The sequence below is a fragment of the Panicum virgatum genome, chromosome 8N (genome assembly GCF_016808335.1).
Source record: "Panicum virgatum strain AP13 chromosome 8N, P.virgatum_v5, whole genome shotgun sequence".
NCBI classification, from domain to species: Eukaryota; Viridiplantae; Streptophyta; class Magnoliopsida; order Poales; family Poaceae; genus Panicum; species Panicum virgatum.
The window spans coordinates 44977341-44988426 of NC_053152.1; the positions used below are offsets into that span (position 1 = coordinate 44977341).

At 42.7% G+C, this 11086-nt stretch overlaps 2 protein-coding genes across 2 annotated transcripts; one reads left to right on the forward strand and one right to left on the reverse strand.

The window, feature by feature from the left end:
• Window positions 1–496: 496 nt before the first annotated feature.
• LOC120685864 (proteasome subunit alpha type-5) lies at window positions 497–4830 on the reverse strand. Its single transcript, XM_039967977.1, has 9 exons — window positions 4678–4830; window positions 4448–4529; window positions 3835–3915; window positions 3256–3369; window positions 3069–3170; window positions 2429–2487; window positions 1449–1551; window positions 989–1054; window positions 497–903 (listed from the first exon to the last, which is right to left on the reverse strand). Exons 1-9 carry the CDS (start codon window positions 4689–4691, stop codon window positions 811–813), a joined length of 714 nt encoding a protein of 237 aa, XP_039823911.1. The 5' UTR covers window positions 4692–4830; the 3' UTR covers window positions 497–810.
• Window positions 4831–5613: 783 nt separating this feature from the next.
• LOC120685777 (DNA repair protein RAD51 homolog A) lies at window positions 5614–10268 on the forward strand. Its single transcript, XM_039967865.1, has 9 exons — window positions 5614–5760; window positions 7452–7596; window positions 7683–7793; window positions 7891–7982; window positions 8071–8165; window positions 8241–8354; window positions 9363–9492; window positions 9652–9773; window positions 9883–10268. Exons 1-9 carry the CDS (start codon window positions 5668–5670, stop codon window positions 10004–10006), a joined length of 1026 nt encoding a protein of 341 aa, XP_039823799.1. The 5' UTR covers window positions 5614–5667; the 3' UTR covers window positions 10007–10268.
• The last annotated feature ends 818 nt before the right edge of the window (window positions 10269–11086 follow it).

The window sequence follows — 11086 nt, forward strand, 5'->3', positions numbered from 1 at the left end:
TGCTGGAGCAGGAGCAGCCCGACGAGTTCAGGGGCTAGGACGTTGTCTCATCTCCGACCCCACGCTTCCCCGCACCAGGTCCGCTCGCCGTGGCGCCGCGCTGCCGGCGGCCGCGGCGAGGCCGTCCTGTCTTCTTCCAGGTCGGCAGCATGTTTGCCTTCATTTGGTTCGGACCTAGTCTGGGAACCACCATGGTTCGCGCGAGCACCATAGAAGAGCCGTCTCGTCGGGTTGATCCTTCTCCGGTCAACCATGGATGGCGAGATGGAGATTATTCCCCTGGAGCATCGCGAGGTTCAGCACCTGCAGAGCATCACACAGTGGCGAACAAGCATGTGTGGATATGGGGGCATACGGCAAGCCTCCTGAAAATTTGCAAGAGGAACAAGCATGCTTTCTTGCCCAACTACCCAGCCCAAATGCTCCTACCTCGTGCTTTGCTTTGAGCGGTTCATCAGTCACATTGGCAAGTTCTTCACAACACAGGCCAACAAAATAACTGGGCGTGAAAAACTCAACAGATGAGACGAGAACCACTATTACAATTCAACCCAACAGGAAAGTGGCACTCTTTTTCAAAAAAAAAAAAATCATAAGTACAGAAGTTCTCAACGCTACTTAAAAACAGACAGCTAAGCCAACTGGGCTGTGAATCAGACTATCAGCGACTGCCCCTGCGGGAATTGAAAACAGTGTATGAAGACAGCCATGGCAACACACTAGGCAGAGGCCCGAATCACATGTCCACGCTTCGTACAATGACTGTCTATTACTGATTGATGATGAGAAGCGCAAGAATCGGGAAGTGTTTCACAGCCTTGCAATGACGGCTTCGACCTCGGCGGGGGTGTACAAGTGGTACTTGGGGGCGACCTTGGCAATATCAACATTGTTTGGGGTCACCTGTTCAGAATGAGACAATAAGATCACATGTTCCCCTACGGGGCTAGCTGAAGAATGGAATATGAAGCAGTTTGGCACACCCTACCTTCTCTTCCATAACCTGCTTCAGAATAGAAAGGGCTATGGTCTCCGCCTCCTGAAGGGTCAGGTCCTGCACCAGAGATGTCAGCAAGGCATTACTCTCATTTTTCTTTTCATAGGAATAACACCCAACTCTTTTTTTATGGATTTGCTCTCAACATCGCAGTAATGTGTAACACTTATACAAGTATACTGTCATAAAGGAGGGCTACTATCATCTCATTGTACATCCTTGTGGAATAATGAAGTAAAATCTTCAGATGTCATTCTGTGTGAGTAGCATATTTAAAGATTCTATGCAGCATTGTAACTGATGTAATGCCTTCAGACACTGCTTACAGAATTGAGTTTATAAGACTTAATCTGAACTTTGATGCATAATTCTAGTATTCTATATAACTAGGGTTGACAGGTAGCATATCTCTTTGGAACTGTGCGATCTTTGATTAACTTAGTATTTATACCTTGTTATACTGCTCCTGCAAGGAGCTATCAGCTCCTTCAGAGCCTGATCCAATTGCCTTTGCGTTGCATTGCCAAAAGGTCCCAGATGGGTCAGTGTAGTACCTGCAGCACACAGAAGGCGAAAAATGAATTCTAGTGGCATTGTGTGAATGGATCATGACAAAAAAAGACCTTTCAAATATAGAGGGGCAAAGATGCCATATGATTGCATGATGAGACAAAAACAGACAAAGGGGGCTGTTCTAAGTGCCCGATCAATATTCCATAACCAAACTAAATGCCCGAGGGAACATGTATACCCAATAAAACAATTGGACCTTGGCTAAACTTCCTGTGTAAATAAAGAAGCTTTCCCACCACTTATTGGGAAGCAGGGAAATAAATACGTTTATACTGGAAAACTGCACAGAAAATTAATTGAGCATCAAGTCAACCTATTTTTTATATATCGCTACGACACTAATGCTTGCTATAAGCTAAGACCTTGTCCACATACAGAAATGAAATTCAATACACCATTAAGATAACCACTAGGACAGTCCCTACTCACAAGTTTCAGGACTTTCAGTTTTTCCTTATTTTATAGGAATTATACTTTTCAGATAATTTCCCTTCCAAAGATTAGTGCACAATGACCTAGAACAAAACCGTAGCAAACAACCATGATTCCTGGGAGCCAAACAAACGGTAAGCCAAGTCTACAACAAACAGACAAAGGCCATTTAGTACAAAATAGTATTTATCATGACAATCTAAACAGAGTAAACAAAAAGCAATTACAATGCACGATAGAAAAAGAAGTAAAGCAGCCACTTCACCAGGACAGTCTAAAACAAACCAATAAAAAGCAGCTACAATGCATGATAATGTGATTTTATATACCATAAAGAAGTGATACAGCCCAGTTTAAAGAAAAAGATGGAATCTAAAGCGAGCAGTTAAAGGAAACACAAAGTGAGCTAAACGGATCAATACTTACAAGCTAGGTCCATTCTCATCATGTCCAGCAATTAGGAGAGAGACTCCAAATGGCCGTGACTGCACCAAAAAATAAGTACATCAAAACCCACATTCCATAATAAATGACTACTTTAGCACACCCTGTTCTATCTGAATGGAAATATAAAAAAGTAGATTGGTGATGCAGTTTCCTGCGGGTGTATAAATGCTGCAAAACTAGTAATGGGTTGGCCATATCAAAACAGTTGGCAAATGGGAATATTCTCTGACCTTTTGAAACTGAACCTTAAAAAAGCAATTCAGGGGCCCATTTTCACTACCAGGCCCTTAGTAAAGTGGTCACAGATCAAAGAAACAATGCAGACAGGATAGGTCTAGCTTAACAATTCCTCATTGTTTCATAAAGTTCAGTAGCATCTATTCTATGATCTCTTCTCAATGTAGTCACTAGGGTAGTAAAAGGGCTAGATGGAACACCTAAATGTTTCTACTCAATTCAATTTCCTCCACAGTCAAAACATTTCACAAAATAAGCAGGCAATCATCAAATCACTTATATAATGCAGCAAACAAAGATACAGGTGCCAAACTCTATTGGTCTGCAATTAATCTTGTTTCTTGTGTTGTGGAGGTGGTGTAATAACATAAATGAGGCTCACCATTGACTCCTCATCACCTTCACCAAAGCGCAGAGCCAAGTCACAGATAGCTTGTGTGGAAGATTCTACAGTCATTGGCTCCCCATATGAGAACCTATGGTTCTGATTGTAACCATGTCAAGTCAGATAAAGATTAACATATAAAGCTCCCCAAACATGTAAGTATGTATATAACACGAGAAAGTACCTGGGTCTCAACACGAGCATGCTCGACTAGCGTTCTAGCATCAGCAATAAGTCCACTCATGGCACAGCCTATGTGCTCATCAATTTCCATGATTTTCTCCACACTGCTTGGTTCCTATAGCATCAAAGAGAAAAGAAACATTGAATTCATTAACAGTTTATAAACATGAGATGACCTATAACATGAAAACCAGAGGTTAAGGCTGCTACAGGCTACAGCTGTTAAGACTATTTGTTTTATCAAGCCACAAAATTGCATAAGACGGAGAGTTTATAACTTTAAAGTTGTATCAGCTGGAGAACAAAGTATTGCAAAAAAAAGTTGTAGTAGAATGAGGGGCTGCATCAACAAGGTAACAACTATGTGATAGAGGGAAATTCTATCAGACGTACCTAAGGACAATTACCGTATAGGAAGCCATGAGAGTTTAATTGACCAAATGAGTGGAGGACTGGAGGTTCATATCAAATCAGTTCAGTCAGAAAGCAAATGTTTCCCCAACTGAACATCCAATGTTTTCGGGCATACAACTATCGACTATCACCAGCCTAAAGGAAGAGTAAGTAACTTGGTAAGTACCAGAAGTGGCGAGGTGACACGTTTCTCAACAGCCAGGACAACACCATCCTTTGTCCTCAACCCGATGGCAGTAGATCCCAACTGCAACAGCAAAAGAAACAGCAACATATAAGCATCACCTTGCACACAGAAAAAACCCACATAATACCACAAGTAAGAGCATGGCATCAGGTTGAGTCGGGGTTTATGGGTGTAAGTGAATTTTGGTGCAAGTGTTGTTCTTGAGCAATTCCCTACTAAACGCAGCGACGTGCAGCTCTCCTAGAAAAAAAAATCATGGCATTACTTACATCTCAGCCGAAAAATTGACAAATAACAAACTAGCGTGACACATAACCACAAAACCTTCCACGATCCCAAACACCAACTAGTAAAATCGAGTGATCCAGTACTTCAGACTTGAGCAGCAAACACCCACAGCGCCTAGATCTCCTCAATCCACTTCAACATCCGAAGAAACCCCAATTGTCCCCTTCCAGATTCGCATCTAGGCCCCCCATCCACCCAAAATCCCCCGCGAGTCCGCAAAACCACTCGACGCCTCGGCGCCTCCCCTGCTCAGGCTCGATCCAAGCCGAGGCAGAAACGAAAACGAGAGGAGGGGAAATCTCACCTTGATGGCCTCGATGGCGTACTCGACCTGGAACAGCCGCCCCTCCGGCGAGAAGGTGTTCACCCCGCGGTCGTACTCCGTCCTGCGAAACCCACCCCCCAGCGTCAAAAACACGCCGCCGCGTCGTCAGCGCCCGACGCGCCGCCGCCGGATCGAATCGAGGGTTTTAAGAGACGAGGAGAGAAAACGAAATCTGAAAGTTCAGGGCCGGGAAGGAGAGCATCCGCTACCTCGTGAGAAACATCCTGTCCTGTCGGCGGCGGCGGCGGCGAAGTCGGCTTCGGCGAAGTACTGGATCGAGCTGGAGGAGCTCCTTGTCGGCGCCTCCCTCTCCTCCCCCTCGCCTCGCTTTTTTATGGCCTCGTCACGTGAGGGATGGCAACGGGTACCCGAAACCTGATGTGTTTTTCTTTATTAGGGTGCGGGTATATACTAAATTCTATACCCATGGATTTTTTAATGGAATAAACTTTGTACTCGTCAAGTTTGCGGGTGCGGGTTTGTTCTTCAAGTACCCAAACCCACAAATCCGTGGGTACAATAAACTCAACAACATATAACCTAAAATACTAATGTCATAAGGTTTTGTATCAAAATAAGGTCCAATCACATGCTAAGAGAGATTTAGGCTCATGTACTTCCATTTCTATCGATGATTATCTATTCATAGACTCATTTGGCTATAATGCATTATGTATTTGTTTATATTTTCTATTAAATTTTGTTACTTCTTCAATCGGGTAAGGAAATCCGCGGGTAAAAAACCGCACGGGTACGGATACGGGCATGAAATTATATCCGCAACGGGTATGAAATTTTTAACGGGTACGATTTTATTCTTGCGGGTGCGAGTTTGGTCAGTGATAGTTTATACCGTTGTCATCCCTACACGTGAGCTTCTTGCGAACGAAGTTGAATGGCGAGATGGGAACGGAGAGAGAGTATGCTCGGACACTTACAGGTGGGTCCCGCACAGGTGGGGCCTAGTGTCCTTTCTTTTTTTTTGGAGAGGAAGAGGACCTGGTTTCCTCTCGCTCCGTTCGGGCCTCTCGTCGTTCACATAGCTGGGCTCGATTACTGGCCGCGTGGGCTCACGCTCCGGCCCATTAACGGCCCAGGTTTGGCCCGATAAAAAGGCCCCACCAGTTCCGCCTTGCCGCGCTCCCTTCCTCCCATTTTACTTCGAACGAGAGAGAGAGAGAGAGAGAGAGAGAGAGGCCATGTCGGCGGCGGCGCAGCAGCAGAGAGCGGCGGCGGGGGCGGAGCAGCAGGAGGAGGTGGAGCACGGGCCCTTCCCCATCGAGCATATCCAGGTACGGACCCCCGTCTCCTCCCGTCCCCCGCCGAAACCCTCGCCGGTTTCTTGGCCTGATGCTTCCCGTCCCCCCTCCGCGCCCGAATGGGGTTTCGTCTCCGCCTTTTCTTGGGGTTTCCGGTCCGCATGACGGGGAATGGAGGTGGGTTCCGTCGCGCTCTCGGCCTCTCGGGTTCCGCATTGGGTTCTTGGCCGACAAATCGGAGGTTCTTGAATCTTTTGCTTTCCCCGCTTGGAGTCAAGGCCGAGGCTTTCTTGGGTTTCCCCGCCCGTGCGCGGATGGGCTGGCGTTGGTTTTCCCCGGTTGTTGCCGCTGATTCTTGATTGATTGATTGATTCCCCTCTTCCGGGGAATGGCGCAGAGATTCTGAGCGTTTCTTGAAACCCGGTTCTTGAGTGGTTGAATCGACACCGTGTCCCCAGATTCTTGTTTGCGAAAACCTAGGTTCTTGACTGTCTAGCATTTCCCCCTGAATAACGTCAACGTTGAGTGGTTATTGAAACTTCCTGTTTGTTTGGAGTTGAATCGGGAGTAAATTTTTAGTTACGGAACCCTGGCCCCTAGCTCGTAATTTGTCCTTGTTTCAGGGTGTCAGGGCCGAGCTTCTCTTGGAATTTCTGGTGGCTTGCAGTCGCCGTTGCAGATTCTGCAGAAAAAAACAGTTTCGACGTTTAGGACATTTTTGGCTGAACTGAAATGATGTGCTCTAAATTGAACGACTAGGCCTTGAGATCCGCGAGAAATAAAGAATGAAGTCACTGAATGAGAAATGCTCTTCTAGCAGTTGATTTTCCTATGTCTCTAGCATTTTATTTTTGTCAGTTTTTTCCCTATCTGACCAGTCCTGAATGAGAAATTTGCTGCCTGAAAAACACTGGCTTGTTAACTAATGAATGGCACAAATGTAATTTATTGCTTATTAGTGATATAACTCTCTTATGTGTAGGGATGCAAGTTAGATAATTTTTGGGTCATTGGGTTGACCCAAAAAGTTAATAAAATGAACTAGAATGACATTATGCATAAATAATTTGGAAGGAGAAATGAACTAGAGTGGCATGCTATCGTAATTAATTAGCTGACCCAAAAAAACACCATTGGGTAACCACTTGCATCCTTACTTATGTGGCATTTTGCAATCTGCTTCTATTCCCTTGTCACAGACTCACAGTGCCATCTTGTATTCGCAGAGATTCAGCAGTAATAAACAGTTCCAATATTTAGGACATTTTTTTTGACTGAGCTGAATGATGTGCTCTCAATTGAATCATAACTAGGCTACCGAGTTGATTCAGGGATACTTGCTTTGAGATTCGCTTAAGAAGTGAAGCATGAATTTACTATTCAGTTTCTTGTGAGTTGTTGATTTTCCTATGCCTATAGCATTTTAGATGTGTCAGTTTCTCCCAAAATGACCAGTCCTGAAAAAGAGGAATTTGCTGCCTGAACAATATTGGCTTGTTAAGTAATGATGAATGGTACAAATGCAATTTATTGCTTAATGGTATGACTTTCTTCAAGTTGAATATAGAACATCAAAGCTCTTAGAGGATGGCATTTTGCTAATTGTTTCTATTCCCTTGTTTCAATGCCATCTAAGGTCCTGATTAATTAGCTCCTGTTTGTTGAAAACAACTCAAAGTACATTGGTGTGTTGATATTAAGTCTGTGTGTAATTTGTTGTCTAGGCATCTGGAATAGCTGCACTGGATGTGAAAAAGCTCAAAGATTCTGGTCTCCACACTGTGGAGGCTGTGGCTTACACTCCAAGGAAAGACCTTCTGCAAATCAAAGGAATAAGTGAAGCTAAAGTTGACAAGATAGTTGAAGCAGGTTAGTAATATGAGGCTGCTGATTGTATTGATGCTCAGTTGTATTGCACACTATTAATGCCATACCTGTCTTGAAATCTTTTGCAGCATCGAAGATAGTTCCACTTGGGTTTACAAGTGCCAGCCAACTTCATGCACAACGGCTGGAGATTATTCAAGTTACAACTGGATCAAGAGAGCTTGACAAGATCTTGGAGGGTAATTCGCTCATTCCATGATCATTCTTTGCCTTTAGAATTTGTAAAAGTGAATTGGGATCTGGATCATTTAGCATTGTGGTATGATCTTTCAACAGGGGGGATAGAAACAGGATCTATCACAGAGATATATGGTGAGTTCCGCTCTGGAAAGACTCAGTTGTGTCACACCCTTTGTGTTACATGTCAGGTGAGATTTTTGTCCGTCCACCTCTTTTTTCCATTTCATGCCTGAATTGTTTTCTTTGTGTCAGTTATGTTACTAATTCACATTACAGCTTCCATTGGATCAAGGTGGTGGTGAAGGAAAGGCTCTATACATTGATGCAGAGGGCACATTCAGACCACAAAGGCTCTTGCAGATCGCTGACAGGTGATACCTTAATTGCAGTTATTAGTTGTATTAGACATAAATTTGACTGCTAAATATGAACATCCTCGAATCCAGGTTTGGACTGAATGGTGCTGATGTCTTAGAGAATGTGGCTTATGCCAGAGCTTATAATACGGATCATCAATCTAGACTTCTTCTGGAAGCAGCTTCCATGATGATAGAGACCAGGTAAGTTGAATTTCAACTTTTACTTTTTAAGTCTACCTAACTGTCTGTTACTTTAAGCACATAACAAATATAAGTGTGCTTTATATGCTTTAGATTAGATAGGTGATTGACATTTCTGGACTCAGTAAAAAAAGGACGTATCCAGTGCCGTAGGCTCCCACACCGCGCGGGGTCTGGGGGAGGTTATTAGCGTGAGGTCTTTCCCACACATCATGCAATGTGTAGAGGCCACCGCTCGAACCTGTGACCTCTCGGTTCACAGGCGGCAAGCACTACCACTTGCACCAGGACTTAGTTAATAAGTTAATAGATTTGGACATTTGGTTGTCTTCTGCTTACGAATCATATGGATCAGGCCTTAGTTAATGCACTGTTTCTTTCTATCACATAGCAATTCCATATTATGAAATTAAAGTATACATATAACTCTTGTAACGAATTGAACTTCATTACTTTTTAAAGCAGTAGTTTTGTGAGCTTTCAGTCTGTGCATTGAACAAGAAAACCCCAGTTTTCTTCATGACACATTATTCAGGTAAGGTAACAAAAATGCATGTGTTTGGGTAGCTGATGTATATTTTTCAGTCCAAAATGTACAGTACGAATAGTATACTATGCTCATTCGTTATATACCATTGAAATGCTCATTATTTTGTCTAATTAAGAAATGCTACTTAATGATTATATCACAATGGACAATACAGAAACATTTTATTTTTGCTTGAACTGCTACTCTGTCAAAACATTTTTCATTAACTCTTCTTACAACACATTGCACGGTGTATGGGAAAGACCTCCCGCTAATAACCTCCCCCAGACCCCGCACAATGCGGGAGCCTACGGCACTGGGTACGTCCTGCTTACAAGTACTTGTTTGCTGCAATCATGAACTTATCAGAGTTGCGAGTGCCTGTTTCCAGTGATTCTCAGTATATGATTGTTATGAAGATTAGTAATAGAAGAACTAGCTGTTGTTCCAATTTCTCATCTGAATGTCTGCAATTGCAGGTTTGCTCTCATGGTTGTAGACAGTGCCACAGCTCTGTACAGAACTGATTTCTCAGGAAGAGGAGAGCTATCAGCAAGGCAAATGCATATGGCTAAGTTCTTGAGGAGCCTCCAGAAATTAGCTGATGAGGTCAGTTATAAGTTAGGATTCTTTCTTTTAATCATTAAGACAACTGAAGTCTTTTATCTTTATGTTTATGCTTTCGTTCAAAATGAAACTGATGTTCGCACTGGGCACTGCCATCGTGGTTGTTTGGTTTGCTTAATTTGATTTGATTGATTACTACAGTTTGGAGTTGCTGTGGTTATCACCAATCAAGTAGTAGCACAAGTGGATGGCTCTGCTATGTTTGCCGGACCGCAGATCAAGCCCATTGGTGGAAACATCATGGCTCATGCTTCCACAACAAGGTGTATACTTTGTAAACTGACAATACTAACCGGTTTTCTTCTTCTGTATCGAAATCCCCAACTTCTGTTGTATTCCTATCCACATCTTGAAATATAAGTACTGTTTCAGGCTTGCTCTTCGCAAGGGAAGAGGAGAGGAGCGAATCTGTAAAGTAATAAGCTCTCCCTGCCTGGCTGAAGCGGAAGCAAGGTTTCAGATAGCTTCTGAAGGTGTTGCAGACGTCAAGGATTGAGATGAATAGATCATCTACCGGCGTACTGCAGGGCAGCACTTTATCTCCATTGCTGGCCTGCTGCTTGCTTTGTCACTGCTGGGTCAACTGCTGGGTTGCCCCCGGTGTACAGAGAATTTGCTTTCCCAGATGGGGATGCACATCTGCTGTGACATTGAGTGCCATTGTTGTATAAAATGATGTATGTACTGCATTGCATGTAATGTGACATCGGCTGCTGATTTGAATCAATTCTAGTTCTGCTAAATGAGCTGTTTACCCAGTTTGTCTTGCATTGTACAGTTTGTATACGTGGCAGCTACTGATTACTGAATCTGTAGTGTGAGTGACTATGATATTGCAGCATTATGGATGGCAAAGGTAATAAATAGCCTGAATTCTAGATCCTTTTATCTGTGGATGACTGGATGGAGACCGTGGTGTCATATTCAAATGCCTTTGCTTTCGCTGTGAAATATTTTGTATTTTATCTAACATTTTTGCTGATAGATCTGGAATGTAACTGGACACAAGTTTCTATACTTTCTATTCAAGAAAATGAATCTATTGGTTTGAGTTAGATAAATAAATTGCAGCAGCCTTCACTTGTAATTTTTTAATCACTGTTTTCACCAAAAGTAGAGATGAGAGGAGTAATAGGTTTTACATCCTGAGGAAGTGCAAAATCTTGTCAATGTACCCTACTATACTAGCGAAGACTTGCTTGATCTCTCTTATTCAAATCAAAGTCGAATCCAAATCCGAAGTGCGCATCGTTGAAGTTTCTAATATTTATTCTTCTCAAAATTCTTCTCATTGCCTTCTCCATGCATTGGTACATGAACTACATGGTGGCACACATCATATATACTTAAGTTAATATTTTTTCAATTAACAATGATAGAAATAGATATTAAAATCATATTTTGGTGTACTTTAGGATATTTGTTTATAATAACACGTGTAGCTAATTTTAATTCATACTTAGGTCTTAGGAGTTACCCTATGTTATTTTAACAATGGTAGATGTTTAAGATACAAATTTAGGTTTCATTTTAAGTTTTTTAAATAATAGTATAGGTAGATAATTTAGATGAATAT

Bases quoted from the DNA above. Each gene is read 5' to 3' on its own strand.
- LOC120685777 (XM_039967865.1), top strand. From the start codon at position 5,668: ATGTCGGCGGCGGCGCAGCAGCAGAGAGCGGCGGCGGGGGCGGAGCAG. The intron at 7,597-7,682 runs GTTAGTAATATG...AATCTTTTGCAG, and splicing joins TGACAAGATAGTTGAAGCAG to CATCGAAGATAGTTCCACTT. The intron at 7,794-7,890 runs GTAATTCGCTCA...ATCTTTCAACAG, and splicing joins GCTTGACAAGATCTTGGAGG to GGGGGATAGAAACAGGATCT.
- LOC120685864 (XM_039967977.1), bottom strand. The intron at 3,370-3,834 runs GTACTTACCAAG...TTGATGCTATAG, and splicing joins GTGTCACCTCGCCACTTCTG to GAACCAAGCAGTGTGGAGAA. The intron at 1,552-2,428 runs GTAAGTATTGAT...TGTGTGCTGCAG, and splicing joins GATGAGAATGGACCTAGCTT to GTACTACACTGACCCATCTG.